This window comes from Erigeron canadensis, chromosome 4, assembly GCF_010389155.1.
Source record: "Erigeron canadensis isolate Cc75 chromosome 4, C_canadensis_v1, whole genome shotgun sequence".
Classification (NCBI taxonomy): Eukaryota; Viridiplantae; Streptophyta; class Magnoliopsida; order Asterales; family Asteraceae; genus Erigeron; species Erigeron canadensis.
This window is the reverse complement of record NC_057764.1, coordinates 37,392,596-37,407,018: the sequence shown is the minus strand read 5'-3', so window position 1 is coordinate 37,407,018 and position 14,423 is coordinate 37,392,596. Positions and strand designations below refer to the sequence as shown.

Below are 14,423 nucleotides of genomic sequence, written 5' to 3'. Positions count from 1 at the left end.
TTGACACTACCACCACCACCAATAGTACCATTACCGACAGTCCGACACCGCTAGACCGTCTTTTTCACCACCGTCATCGCATCGCGCGGGTACCATGCTCGTATTATATAATTAGTGTTAATACGCATGGCTTCAAAACATATAAAAGTTTACGAGAATTATATTTTGGTTAAACAAAAATAAATTTATATTCCTTTATAAAACAAATTCTCTTTCTCCCTCCTTAATTTTAAGAATCTGAAATGACATATCCATCTATTATTTCTATTTTATATAATGTAACTAAAATGACCTTAAAAAAATTCAACGTCTATCTTATCTCACGCAGAAATACATAACAAAAACTTTAACTCAAAGTTCGTCCCTCTCCTCCTTCCTTTCGTATCCTACCCAACAATTCATCACAACTCTGACTGCAATGAAATTACTTTTACGTTAATAACCACACCATCATCGTCATCGTTACCACCGCTGCATTGTGCGGACACCAATTTACTAGCGGAAAATACGAGTAAAAAACAAATGAAGATTAAGTTGGTCACGTGCACACGTGCCATGCCGTGCGTCGGTGCATAAAAGAAAGTCTGTTGCACTTACATAATTTGCGGGGACACATTGCGTCTTTTGTCCTGTGCGCACCTTCTACACATCTACGTGTTCTTCACGCGCCATATCCAACGATGGATCATGAGAGTTAAGAAAACCGGCAGTTTGAGGACGTGAGTCAAAATTTCATCGGCTCCGGTTTGACCGCCCAAGGCCTCGGTAGTAGACCCCACATACGTATCTTTGTGGGTCCCATTTCTCGCTTTCCAAATAATATTTCAGGTATGAAAATTTCAGCTCGCTTTCCTATGATAACGGTACATGGATCCAACATTGTTCACTTCGCTAATTTTTGTCGATTTTGGTTGTTTTCGAAACCAATTAAATAATGATTAAATCGATAAACCCATACGGTTAAAATAACGTCACGTTCTGGATTTATTCACATATTCGGTGGGAAAAAAAGCTAGTCATAAAAATACAGGTAAAGTAAACAAAACATGCTTAGAATGTCTATCATTTTATTAGCTTAATTTGGATATTATGATGGTTGGCTTTGGATTTGGCCATCTTGATTCCTAGCTACAAATATGGGTTTCAAGGTTTTAAATTTCATATTTTAGTCATTGTAAGGTTTGGTTTTGGCAGAATTACATTACGGATAATCCGAATATGCAAATATTCGATTAATGTTACAAAATATAAGACACCTGTAAATATAATTAATTTTAAGCTCTGGAAAATTAAGAAAGATATAAACACACACAACGGAGGAGCTATGTAGTGGTCACGAGTGGACATGACAACCCCACAATTTCTATAAAACTCCATATTAGTAATACTATTTCTAAATATTTAATCAGTTTTAAGGTAATTGGCAACCCCAAACTAGAGTAATTGAAATTTGTAGTTTAACTTTACACTTATTGGTATCGTGAAAACTATTCGGCAACCCAAGGATAAAATTCCTGACTCTGCCACTGAACGCACATATATACGACTGAAAGAGAATTGAGAAACTGCCATAATATCAAAAACTCTTAAAATTCAAAAACAACATATTAAAAATCTTTAAAAAAAACATTAAAATCGTTATCATGATACAATAACAATGTTTAAAAGTTTACTAGAATTTAGACCCCGTATCATATACATGAGTTTTACAACATTATTGATGTAGGAATTAGTATATAAAACAAAAATAAAAATAACTATACGTTAAATGTAAAAATATACCTAAAAGGAACTTGAGATATTTAAATGTAAATACTGAATGATTAATCAAATCAAGGTTGGATATAACATAGTTTCTTTTATACAAGCTCTTTCAAATAAACAATATTTTAACTTTGATTACATAATTGATCGAGTTCTCATTAATATCTTGTAAAAGAGTAAATTTATTTTCGTTAGCCATGATTGTTAAGAACAATAAAAGTAGCAGCTAGCTAGTTTGTGGGATTTTCAATAATTTTGTCTGTTGTGATTATATTTTTAGGTTTTAGTTTATATGAGAATTGAACAATCTGTATCTTAAATATAATTTGATTTCAATTATTAATAACAACAATAATTATATCAATTACAGTATGATTACAATTGTTAATAACAACAATATTAAAATTAATTTGACTTTTAGCTATATTTTGTTATTAGATGGATATTATGAAATAAATTTAAATTTGGTTAAAAGTGTAAATTGGTGATAAAAAGCAAAAAATGTAGATTAATTTAGACATGTATTGATTTAAATTTGAGATATTAAAAGTTGTGATTGGTCAATTAAGGTTATGTCAGTTGCCTTTTAGTATAAATTAAGATTAAGATAAGATAAGACTATATATATATGTGTGTGTGTGTGTTTCTTCCAAACTTGACTTCAATACTATCCATCTTTGTTTTAGACTTGAAATTGTTTTGGTATGTGAGTCCTGGCAATATTGAGGTTTTCTCCGCCAACCATCCTTATTTTTATTGCCGATATTGGTTTGTATCAAGGTTTTGACAAGTTATCATCTCAAGTTCATGGTTATGGTTATTTTTTTTTATTTTTTTATTTTTTCATCTAATGCTTTCTAGCGAGTGACTGCCTTTACGAATGTAAGCACCTAATGGTTATGTAATGTAGTGACCTACTCGGGTGGCTATGTGATGTATGCACATATATTTTTTGGGTCATGTGATGTATTTTACCGTGTATTGCAAGTTGTAACATGTAATTTGGTAATAATTTAAGGGATAATGACATACAAATATAACTACATGTGACAAAATAATTATTTAATATATCTGACAAATTTACACCCCGGTCATCTTCTCCAATGAGTTTTCCGGCAACACCATTCTTGAATACGTGTTAAACCAATAGATTTCCATATAAACTCAAAACCGGGGAGTTAACAGCAACCCAATAATATATAAACTCAATTCCAGATCCGAAATCAAAATCCAGTTGCAATTCAACAAAACAAATCAACCCAAAATCCAATTAAAGCTTTCCATATAAACTTAATTGTATATATATATATATATATAAAGTTATATATATCAAGAGAAACAATAGAATATGAACATGAAAGGAAAAAAATCAGCAACCAACACTTGCAACCACCATAATATCATTTTGCTAGTGACAATCTATGGCAACACCATTTCCAGCGAGTTGCGATATTTTTGGCGAATGTCTGACCATTAGTTTTTGGCTAGGAGTTGCGCGGAAGTCATTTATGAGTCGATTGACACCGGTTTCAAGTTCTAATTCGAAGTAATGTGTGAAAAATCGTGACTTTTAGTTTTTCGGCGAAGTTTTCCGGCCAGTGTGTACTGTTGAAACCATCTTTTCTGCATATATATGTATATTTAAACTTTTTAGAGTTTTTTATATACATAATCAAACAATCAGCCTCCACATGTACAAGTCAACGCAAGTCAACAAGTGTGGTGATCGATAAGCTTTACATTATACATATATAGATTTATATGATTATATTTATGGGAAATGACATGCGAATGATGACAAAATGGTTTTGTAATGTTGTGTGGTGACTGGTAACCTTTACAACAGATAACACGATGCATCACATAACCCGAAAAGTGAAGGATGTTACATCATATAGTCACCCGAGTAGGTCACTGCCAATGAGTTGGTGGCCCATTAGTAAGGTCTTTGACCTTGGGGAAAACCATTAGGGTTCGAATTTCACTTCCTACATTCGTAGGAATGGATTATTATTTGGGGGGGGGGGTGTTTCGAGAGTCATGGGTTTTATCCTAGGCATGCATGGTTCGTGCATCGCATACTGTCCAATTGGATGTCACTGTGGTATCTCGAATGCTAACTGTTAATTACTAACTACTAACTCGTTGTTCAAAAAAAAAAAAACCGACTAGGTCACTACATTACATAACCATTTTGTCATAGGTGGTTACATTCGTATGTCATTATTACTAGTATTATATGTATTTAATCATTTAACCGGAATAAATAACATAACTGCCCAATTGGTTTACTCAAAACTACTAAAGTAATATGGTAATTGATTTATTCAAAATTAAAAATTATAGAAGTGTAGAGTGTAGACACTTGAAATCAAGGAATAACGGATAAGCCACTCAAAAGCTGGTTTGGACTTAAAGTTAGGATTTAGGAAAGTAGATCGGCCCAATTATGTAAAAAATTAGCAACTTTTAGCCCACTCAAAGATGGGCCATTATTTGGTTTTATTCTGTTCTTCAGTTCTTGCGTATATTTTGATTTAGATTAAATAATTAAATCTGTTAATCCTTAATTTTTGACGTCAGTGTGCAAGGAGCAGATTTTCCATGCCTCATTTTTTTTTTAATTAATAAACTTAATAATTAAAAATTTAATTATTTTTATGTTTTTTTTTAACTTAATAAACAAAAATAAAGATATATACTTTTTTACTTAATACATATAAATTTTATTAATGACTTAAAAAATTGGCGCTTTGACTTACATTTCGACACATAATAATAAATATTATCATTATATCAACAATTACATATTAATTAAAATATGAATAAAGATACATCACAATGTATCAATAGTTCAATACGCAAAGCTTACAAAACCAACTTTTTAGTTTTTAAAACTAATAGAAATCAATTTATAGATACTAATAATCATTTTAGGGTTTAAAATGAAATTAATAATTTGATTGAAAAAAATAAAAAAAATATAAGGTTAAGATTGTTTAACTTGTCAAACTGAACATCAATTCGCTTCCATTGCGAAACTAGTATATTTGCTAGTTTGTCAAATCAATTAATCAAATTGAAGGGAAATTGAATTTGTTGGCTCAAATTCATTTTTATTTTCAAGTAAATGTATGTATGTGTAGTTAATATAATGTTTTTATTATTTTTTTAAGTTTATATGAATGATGGTATGAGTGTATGACATAGTCACATAGGCAAACTTGGTATCTATATATTGGGTTGGAAGCAATGAGTTTAATAAATTCAAACAATTAATAATTTGTTGTTGAAGTGTTTGGTTAGCTTGACTGCTTGAGTATTCAATATATGTCATTGCCTCATTGGAAATAATTGTTTTTTTCTTGTGTTTGTTTTACCATTCTCAAAAAAAAAAACGACTTTTTATATTTATAAAAATGTATGCTCAATAATATTTTTTCTTTATTGTCTATTTTTTTTTAATGATTTTTATAATTTATATCTTAGAATGTCATTGTCTCTATCATAAAATTTACAATTTATTGGGCTCATATATTGTTTCTATTATATGTTTTCATTGTAATAGACTTTTATTAAAACATAAACTTTTAGTTGCAGATATTTAACTTCAATTTTTTGGAAAATTAATTGTGAGATTTTTTTTCTCTGTAGTAGTGATATATTTTGTTCATATTAAGATTTAAACATCTTCTTCATTGCTCTTTCTATTTTGCATTTAAGCAAGACTTGATCCCTCTACCGACTAAAAACCTTCAAAAAATCAATCTATCTATATAACACTAAGGCCCTGTTTTTTTTTTTTTTTGACTTAATACCCTTATAATAATTCAGAAACTTAATGCATTCAGTCAAATTTTATGTTTTTTAATCCCAATAATTAGGGATGTGCGTGGTCCGGTTTGGACGATTTTAGCCTAAAATCTCAACCAAACCAATACATACGGTTTGACGATTTTTCAAACCAATCCGTTCAAATTGTTAGGTTAAACCAAACCAACCAAAACCAAATAAACGGTTTGGTTTGGGCGGTTAAACGGTTTTTCGTTCTTTTTAAAATTCAACATATTAAAACATGTAGTATGTAGCATTTAAGATTCGATATCATGAACTCAACAAAATATTCATAAGTTTTATTAGACATATCATACATAACAAATTGCAAATGTTGCACACATTACTTGAAAAGAAATATAATTGTTTTTAAAATTAAAAGCTAAAAATATAAAAATAGAAATGATTTATTATTTGAGAGTTTTGCAAACTCCCACCATCTCTCAATATCAAACTTCTCTCAACAGTAACAATTTTTCCATCCTTGTGTTCTACTTTAATTTTACATACCTATAATTTTTCGAGGACAATACTAAATCAAGATATGCGTCTACCAATACATAGTATAAAACATTATAATTAAATGGTTCGGTTTGGTTTAAACGGATTGTATAATGTCTAAAACCAAAACCAAACCGTACAAATGGTTTATGAAAAAAACAAACTGACGGTTAAAATTTTTAATTAATTCGGTTTAAATGGTTTAGCCAATTTCTATCAAACCGTGCACATCCCTACCAATAATTACCTATTTTTTATTTAATATATATAAACATAATATTTATAGATAGATTTGGTCACTTAATAGTTAATACATTTAATGAAAATAAAATAAAATAAAATAATAGTAATACATTACACGAGTAGTAAATTTACATAAAAGAAAAAATTTTCATTATATGCGGTACGGAGTATTTTTAACAGAAGATTCATTCATCCAGACAAAAACTTTTTTCATTCTCTGATTTGTTGATCCCCCTTTCTTTCTTCAACCCCTTGAATTTCACACCCCCCCAACTTTCACACTCTCTCTCCATCTCACTCACTGTTCAAATTCCATTTTACAAACCCTAATTTCCTGTATCTATCCGTATTCATATCCATCTATACGACTATACTCAAAGCCCTAACTGATTTTCGCAGCATTCAGGTACTATTCCGCTTTTCAATTAGTCAATCGTTTCATCCTCAATTTACGCACATTACAATTTCGCTTATTGTTTACTGTTTGATTTCACTCGTAGTTGTAGCCACCGAACTTATCGCTGATCTCGCTGCCTCAAATTATATACATATATTATATATATATACACATTACATATTTTATTTATATATGATAAATGTGTGTTTCAGATTTGAAGCAACACTGAATTGAGTTGACAGTTACCTGATAAAGCATATATATATATCATTGTTATTGATATGTATATAATTATTTGAGGAAGAAAGTAAGAAAAGGATTTTTTAAAAGTATTTCTAGTGAAGATGGCAGATGCAGCAGCTATTATGGAAGCTGCCGGTTCTCGATTTACTGATTTGGAACTTATCGGAAGAGGATCCTTTGGTGATGTTTATAAAGGGTAATACTGCCTTCCAAATTCACTTTGCTAAGTAGTGCATTATGATCTATATGATTATACGTGTGTATGTGTATAGTTTGCGTTGGTTGAAATTTAGCTATGTATGATGATTTTAGTTAGGTTAGTCTTAGGAGCTCGCTTGAGGATAAAATAGTTTGGATGAGACTACATAAAAACTGATTACCATTAGTATGATTAGCAATCACCACCATAAACATGATAAAAAAGATACGTTTTCGTGGATAATGTACATGTATTTGCATACAGTAATTGTTCTAAATACTTGGATAGTATTAATGATTATTTTTTTATAAGAAATTATTAGTATGGTAGTACTTATTGATGAATACGAGTGCTGTTCTTAATTCTCTCATAGTCCCAGTAGTAAGGTTTCCACAACCTCTAGGGCTGGACATGTCACATATCACCGCCGGAAAGAGTTTGACCAAGAGTAAAGTTAGGAATAGCAAAAGTAATCACCAATGGATTTGCCTTATAACTTTAGGGTAGGTGAGTATGTAGAACACAAGTGATTATGATGCCACCCTTCAGAGGTGTTTCACATCTTGCCTGTCATAATTACATCATGAACTCGGCATTGAAGAGCACATATCAAGTAATAAGTTTCAATCAATGTGGAACTGTGATAAGCAGGCCATGGATATTGTTTTGCTTTCCATCAATCCAGCCAACTTATTCATGGTATGCTGCTCCTCATTATGATCTACATTAAACTTTTGAATTTTCTTGTAGAGGACGTAGGACGATAAGGCATAGCTGATCCTTCTCTTGATCTTGGTGTTGATGAAGAACCCCACCTAGTAACAGTCCTTTAAGTCTTGGGCCCTTTAAATAACATTCTTTGAATTTTGACATTGGATTAAGTTGGGTGACAAGTGTGGGGTTATGGATAGTTATACTGGTGATAACCATAACAATAGAAATTTGCTTGAGCTACTGCGAGAGGGATTATCAGGAGAGAAGACTCAATAGACTTCGATACTTCATAGTGATTACTCTCAACAAAGTGCTTAGGCACACCTTTTTTCATCCCAATGTTTCCCTCTTTCCATTCCTTCAAAAATATCCATATTCTCAAGCAAGGGTTGTTTAGTAACTTAATCATGGATCCCTAGTAAATTGTTTTAATGTGTATGGACAAGGGAGTGTATGGATGATGGCGTGTTGTTTAGAGGTACAGCCGGACCATATGGGCCCTTAATATTGAACAAAAAGCTCTGTTTGACCACATGATATCTAACTAAAAGGCACATAAAAACTATCAGTTAGTTTAGTATACATTTATTTGTGTGTCCTCTACTCCTCTTTAAATTATGAACAGCTGTTTTAGGATTTAGCCCGTGTACTATTTACTTTTACAGTTGTACATTCTGAAAAACAGTTATATGACGTTCAAGCTTTCTTGTGCTGCAGGTTTGACAAGGAGATCAACAAAGAGGTTGCTATCAAAGTCATCGATTTAGAAGAATCGTGAGTTACCGAGTTTTTGCTTTTAAACTTTTTGTATATGTGTAATTCATCCTTTTCACTTGTAGTTACTCTGCAATATCATTTGAAAACCTTTATATTATTATTATTATTATTATTATTATTATTATTATTATTATTATTATCATCATTATTAATATTATCAATAATGTCTGTTTTCTATTATCTACAGAGAGGATGAAATTGAAGACATTCAAAAGGTATCCATGTCCTTGCAAATTCTGTCACATGCCTATTGAGTTTGTAGTGTTGTAGATATTAAATAGCCCATCTGAAATATTTTTCAGGAAATCGCAGTTTTGCAACAATGTCGATCTCAATATATTACAGAATACTATGGATCATATCTTCACCAAACTAAGCTATGGATAATAATGGAATACATGGCTGGTGGATCAGTTGCCGATCTAGTAGGTTATCTTTACCAACATCCGCATTGGAATGACAATTAATTATGGTTTTGTCATGTAAATGTGTAATTTTGTTTTCTTTATCTACTTAAGGAACAGTTAATGAACTTTACCTTCACAGATTCAACCAAATCAACCATTGGATGAAATGTCAATTGCTTGCATTTTACGCGATTTGCTGCATGCCATTGAATATCTCCACACTGAAGGGAAGATTCACAGAGATATCAAAGGTTCTCACTTCTCATTGATAACTACATGCTTAAGTCCTTCCATTAGTTAGAACATATATGTGATATTGTATGTTGTCTGTATGGGTAAAGCTAGATAAACTATATGCTATCCTTTTCATATAGAAAACAATGAAATGTGATTAAAATTTGTACTACATTTTAGAATTATTTTTACATTCTTCTAAATGTGACGGTGTAATGACAGTAATTGTCTTACATTTTGACAGCTGCAAACATTTTGTTGACTGCTAATGGTGATGTTAAGGTACGTTGTTTATGCTCTGATGTATCTATTGTGATTGTATTACATATGCTTCATATGGTTGTGTTTTGCAATTGCTGCTTATATATCGGACTTTCTTACAGGTGGCAGACTTTGGTGTCTCTGCACAATTAACCCGCACAATTTCTAGAAGAAAGGTATTTTTTGGTTCGATCCTAACACACATGTTTTGAATTTCTGAGTTTTAGAATTAGTGAATACTGATTGATTGGGTGTGACAGACCTTTGTAGGAACACCATTTTGGATGGCACCAGAAGTGATTCAGAATACAGAGGGATATAATGAGAAGGTTACACTGCTATGTGACATCTTCTTCCATTAACATGGCACAATCTCTATCTTCTGTTTGGGGCAAAATATTATTATAGTCCAGTAAACTCAGTACATGTCTTATTGATAATTCATCTGCAAACTCAATACTATGTTGTTGGACTTCGCTTGATACAGGCAGATATCTGGTCTTTAGGAATAACTGCAATTGAGATGGCGAAGGGAGAGCCCCCACTTGCTGATCTTCACCCAATGAGAGTTCTATTTATCATACCAAGGGAAAATCCACCTCAGGTTTGGGTTTTATTAATTTCTTTAATTTCGTAATTTAGACCTCTCATCTACTTGCCTCTATATGCGGTTAGCAGGATGCTATGCAACCCTGTTTTTAACTTTATATCTAAATACTAATGTATTTAGCTAGGGACATTCATTTATTTTTCTTAATTGAGTCAGAGTTATCTTAAATTAGGTTTTTGACATTTTGAAACTGTTCTCTTGCAGTTAGACGAACACTTTTCCCGTCCTATGAAAGAATTTGTTTCATTGTGTTTAAAGAAGGCTCCCGCTGAGGTACACATAACACAATATGTGTTTTTTTTATATTTATGAATTTTTTAAAGATGTTTAAATTGTATGTGTGCGTGTTTTTTGAGCTTTTTCTTGCTGCTACTGCTGGCATTACCATTATTCCTTTTGTTACAAACAAATTCTCCCCTTTAACTTTTCTTGTAACAAAGGATATACTTCGTATTTCATGTTTCTGTATGGAGGGAAAAGCCATTGTGTTAGTTTGTATGCCATCAAGTGTTCAAAATATTGTCTTCGAATTTCCACTCTAGTTTGAGTTTTCCTCCATTTGTTACGGGGATAATGAGTTACTTGTATATCTGTAGTTTCATGTGTTGTCCCTCTGTTTTCAATCTTATATTTCAGAGACCTAGTGCAAAGGAACTTCTGAAACATCGCTTTATTAGGAATGCTAGGAAGAATCCAAAGCTCCTGGAGAGAATCAGGTGCTTTTTGATTGCCCATTTTTTATGTTCACATCTTTTACTTTTTAATATAAATTTTTGATCACTCAGTTTTTCATTCATTAATGAATCTGCTATGCACCCACATTGGGAAATATCCTTGTATCTTGACAGAGAAAGACCGAAGTTTCAAATTAAGGAGGACGGGGAAAGCCCTAAAAATGGTACACAAGCTTTTGGAGAAGGTTCCAATACCATGAAAGTGACTAGGGAACCAAGAGTTGAGGAAACTGTTCGAGCCAGGTGGAATGTGATTACTAGAATGTGAATTTACAGTTTGATTCTTGTGATGCTCAAGTGTTACTAATCAGTATTTTAATTACAGTGGCCAGAGCAAAACTCAGAGAAATGCCGGATGGGATTTCAGCATAGGTGGGTCCGGAAGCACGGGAACCGTTAGAAGTGCAGTAAGACCACCTCAAATCAGAGACCGGAAAACCGACATTCAAGCAACCCAGAAGAGGACGGTGGACTCTGGTACCAGACGTTTATCAGAAGCTTCCAGAAGAGAGTTTAGAGAGTCGGACCAAGACAAAAAACAAGATTATTACATAGGTGATGAAGATACATCTATGGATGGCACGGGAACAGTTGTTGTGCGATCTCCACGAACTCAGACACCGTCACTTTTCAGTGAACAAAGTACCATGGTAGGGTCCAGTCTCGTGGAAGTTGTATAACTTTCTGTTTTCTGTCTGTGATTTGAACATATTTTGTTGGGTGTACAGTCAAGTAGCACATTTAGCTCCGCTGACGATGCTTCAATCAGTGGAACCTTTGTCTACCGTGGTCAACGTGATGAGTCAGATTCTCCTAGAACTCCAAAGTCAAGGCTGGGAATTCAAGAGAAAACTTCAACTGCTACACATGAAGATAGTGCATCAAACATGGCAGAGGTCATTTATTGTTTTTTTATTTTTAAACATTTTTTGTTGTATCATATCTTTTAATATGTTTACAGTACTTGATGTTACCAGGCAAAGGCTGCTATTCAAGGAGGGATGAAGAAAGGACATGCAAAAGATAAGTCTGTTATGAGCAAAGTTAAGAAAGGTGTCCAAGAAAGTGAACGAGTAGAGAAGTCAACAAATAGCTCAGATTCTTCAAGGTAATGATATTTCATTTGAGAGTTTTCTTGTATTAAATGGGTATCGAAATTTACATTTCTAATTAAAGTAATTAAATTTGTAATCCAGGTATTCAAGCGACTATTATGATGCAATAAAAGCATTTCCTAAACCTCGTCAAACAAGTAGTGATGAAGAAGAGAGTGCCAGGACTTCTGCATCATCAGCATCAGCTCCACTGTCTGTTCTAATAATCCCTTCATTGAAAGAGGTGAGTTTGAATATATCTCATACGTAAGGGGTACAAGTTTTAAGTCAAAGAATATAACATTGAAGTCTCTTATGAACCATGGTTTTTGAACAATCAGATTTAGTATCCCAATTAATGAGCAGTTGATGTTGTGATTTGAATGAAATGTAGGCAGTTGCAGATGATTTAGAAGCATCTGTAGTTCGTTCTGTGATAAATTCGTTGATGGATATGGAATACACCAAGCCCGGGTCTTGTGAATTTCTTGTCACTCGGATGCTTCACCGGTTAGCAAGGTAAATTACTTGTACATCACACTTTTTTTAGTGTAATCCTTTTTTGTCCTTAGTTTTGCGAATGAAAATACTTTTCAGTTCGAAGGAACCATCATTGAAGGATCTGCAAGATGTAGCAATACGTGGATTCTCCAAGGGTAAAAAGGTAATAGAGCCAGAGAATGTGAATGCTGAAAATGCAGAAGCTGATATCAGAAAGAAGCAACAGGAGAAAGAAGCTCAGTCTAATGCCAATTTAAGCCCTCTTGCAAGGTTCTTGCTTTCAAGGTTTGTCAAGTTACTTGATTTTGCTATGTTATCCTGGCTTTACGTGCAACTTAAGACATTCGCTTATTGTGCGGGATTTAAATATCTACACATATATGCTCATGGTCATTGTTACAACCTAATGTGGCATTTATTGTCCACAAGCTTTGGTTATTGATGAATCTGCACTTTTCCTTGATATGCAGATGGCAAGGCCAAGCAGCGCGAGATCTCAACTCAACTTAGAGAGGATCTTATTGTTGATTATAGTTACAACTTTGGGTGGATTTTCTGTTCATTATTAATTTATTCAACTGTAAATAACCTCGAGAGAAGATAGTAACCTTATATTTTTTTGCCATATTCTTCTCAATTTTTTTTGGCTGTATATTTCCTTTTTGCAGTGAAGTATTGTTGTATACTCGGGGATGTTGCTCATGATTTTGTGGGCTATAAGCTTAGTAGATCCGGATAATTAGTTATTTTTTTGTTTTACATTTCAACAAGTATCGAGTGAAGTAATTAGTGGATCGGATGGATTATTGTATCTATCATTTTGCTTAAACATGTTCATCAATCCCCAATACTTACTGTAGGGGTTCTTGCATGTTTTGCCTTTTTGGGACAAATTTTCCTCCATGTTTATCAAATTATGTCATGTCTAAGTTAAGTAATACCATTATGGGATCGTATAGCATTGGGCTAACATGTGCCGATGCTAGCTATTAGGAGTCATAATTGATTTTTACTAGAAATTTCCAATTATGAAAAGAAGAATAACAACCTTTCGACTAATAAAGGAAGTAAGTTATGGTATATTTAATTTAGTTTAATGGCTCTTGCTAAACGTTAAAGATGGATACATTAATATGGATATTGATCTTAATAGTATATATCGATATAATAATAATAATATTATAAAAATGAAAGGATTTAAACCATGAAATAAATGTTTCATCTTCAATTTTCATTTATATAAGCGAATTGGTTTGACTTTGACGTAGTTACAATAGTTAGGTTAACTTATTAGAAGATCATAACGTTATTACCTTCTTATAATTGTACATACTTTATGGGTACTTTATTCAAGAGGTGTTCAAAATCCTTCACGAAATATTGTGGAATACTTGCTACAAGAACAAAAATCTTATACTGGATACTTTAACACTCATAAAGCACAACCTGTATCATGATATATATTACTTGAACCAACTCTCATCTTGGAATGGGCAGGCGAAAATAATACGACATTAGACCCAACGAGTTAGCCCAAATAATGGTTCAAACCTACTTCCTCATAAAACCATTACTTCGGTTATAAGAAGCATTACCAAATATCCTGTTAGCAAGTATACATTAATATATCTATATGATATCTAGATTTTGATCCCTTCCTTTTGGTTTTCAATATATATGGAATGGTATAAAAATCATGTTAGAAAGCAACAAGGATGAAGGACATTATATTATTTTATACACAAATCTAATGTTTTTTACTCGAAGAATAATGTAGTACTCGTATCATTTCTCATATTAATTTTTTTTTTACGAGGCTAAAAATTACATGTTACTCACGAATCATCTTGTACAAATATCGTCATCAAGTAAGTAAAGCCAAACACATGGGCATTATAAACAAGATTAGT

General features: G+C 32.4%; 1 protein-coding gene across 1 annotated transcript; it reads left to right on the top strand.

Moving 5' to 3' along the window:
• Positions 1 to 6,526: 6,526 nt before the first annotated feature.
• Positions 6,527 to 13,259, top strand: LOC122595478 (serine/threonine-protein kinase 4-like). Its single transcript, XM_043767846.1, has 20 exons — positions 6,527 to 6,748; positions 6,952 to 7,178; positions 8,613 to 8,669; positions 8,860 to 8,887; positions 8,975 to 9,097; positions 9,219 to 9,330; positions 9,558 to 9,595; positions 9,697 to 9,750; positions 9,835 to 9,903; positions 10,062 to 10,178; positions 10,389 to 10,457; positions 10,821 to 10,900; positions 11,033 to 11,161; positions 11,244 to 11,568; positions 11,647 to 11,814; positions 11,896 to 12,026; positions 12,115 to 12,256; positions 12,407 to 12,531; positions 12,610 to 12,798; positions 12,984 to 13,259. The coding sequence occupies exons 2-20, from the start codon at positions 7,084 to 7,086 to the stop codon at positions 13,021 to 13,023; spliced, it is 2,091 nt and encodes a 696-aa protein (XP_043623781.1). The 5' UTR covers positions 6,527 to 6,748; positions 6,952 to 7,083; the 3' UTR covers positions 13,024 to 13,259.
• The last annotated feature ends 1,164 nt before the right edge of the window (positions 13,260 to 14,423 follow it).

Bases quoted from the DNA above. Each gene is read 5' to 3' on its own strand.
- LOC122595478 (XM_043767846.1), top strand. From the start codon at position 7,084: ATGGCAGATGCAGCAGCTATTATGGAAGCTGCCGGTTCTCGATTTACT. The intron at 10,179-10,388 runs GTTTGGGTTTTA...GTTCTCTTGCAG, and splicing joins CAAGGGAAAATCCACCTCAG to TTAGACGAACACTTTTCCCG. The intron at 12,532-12,609 runs GTAAATTACTTG...AATACTTTTCAG, and splicing joins ATGCTTCACCGGTTAGCAAG to TTCGAAGGAACCATCATTGA.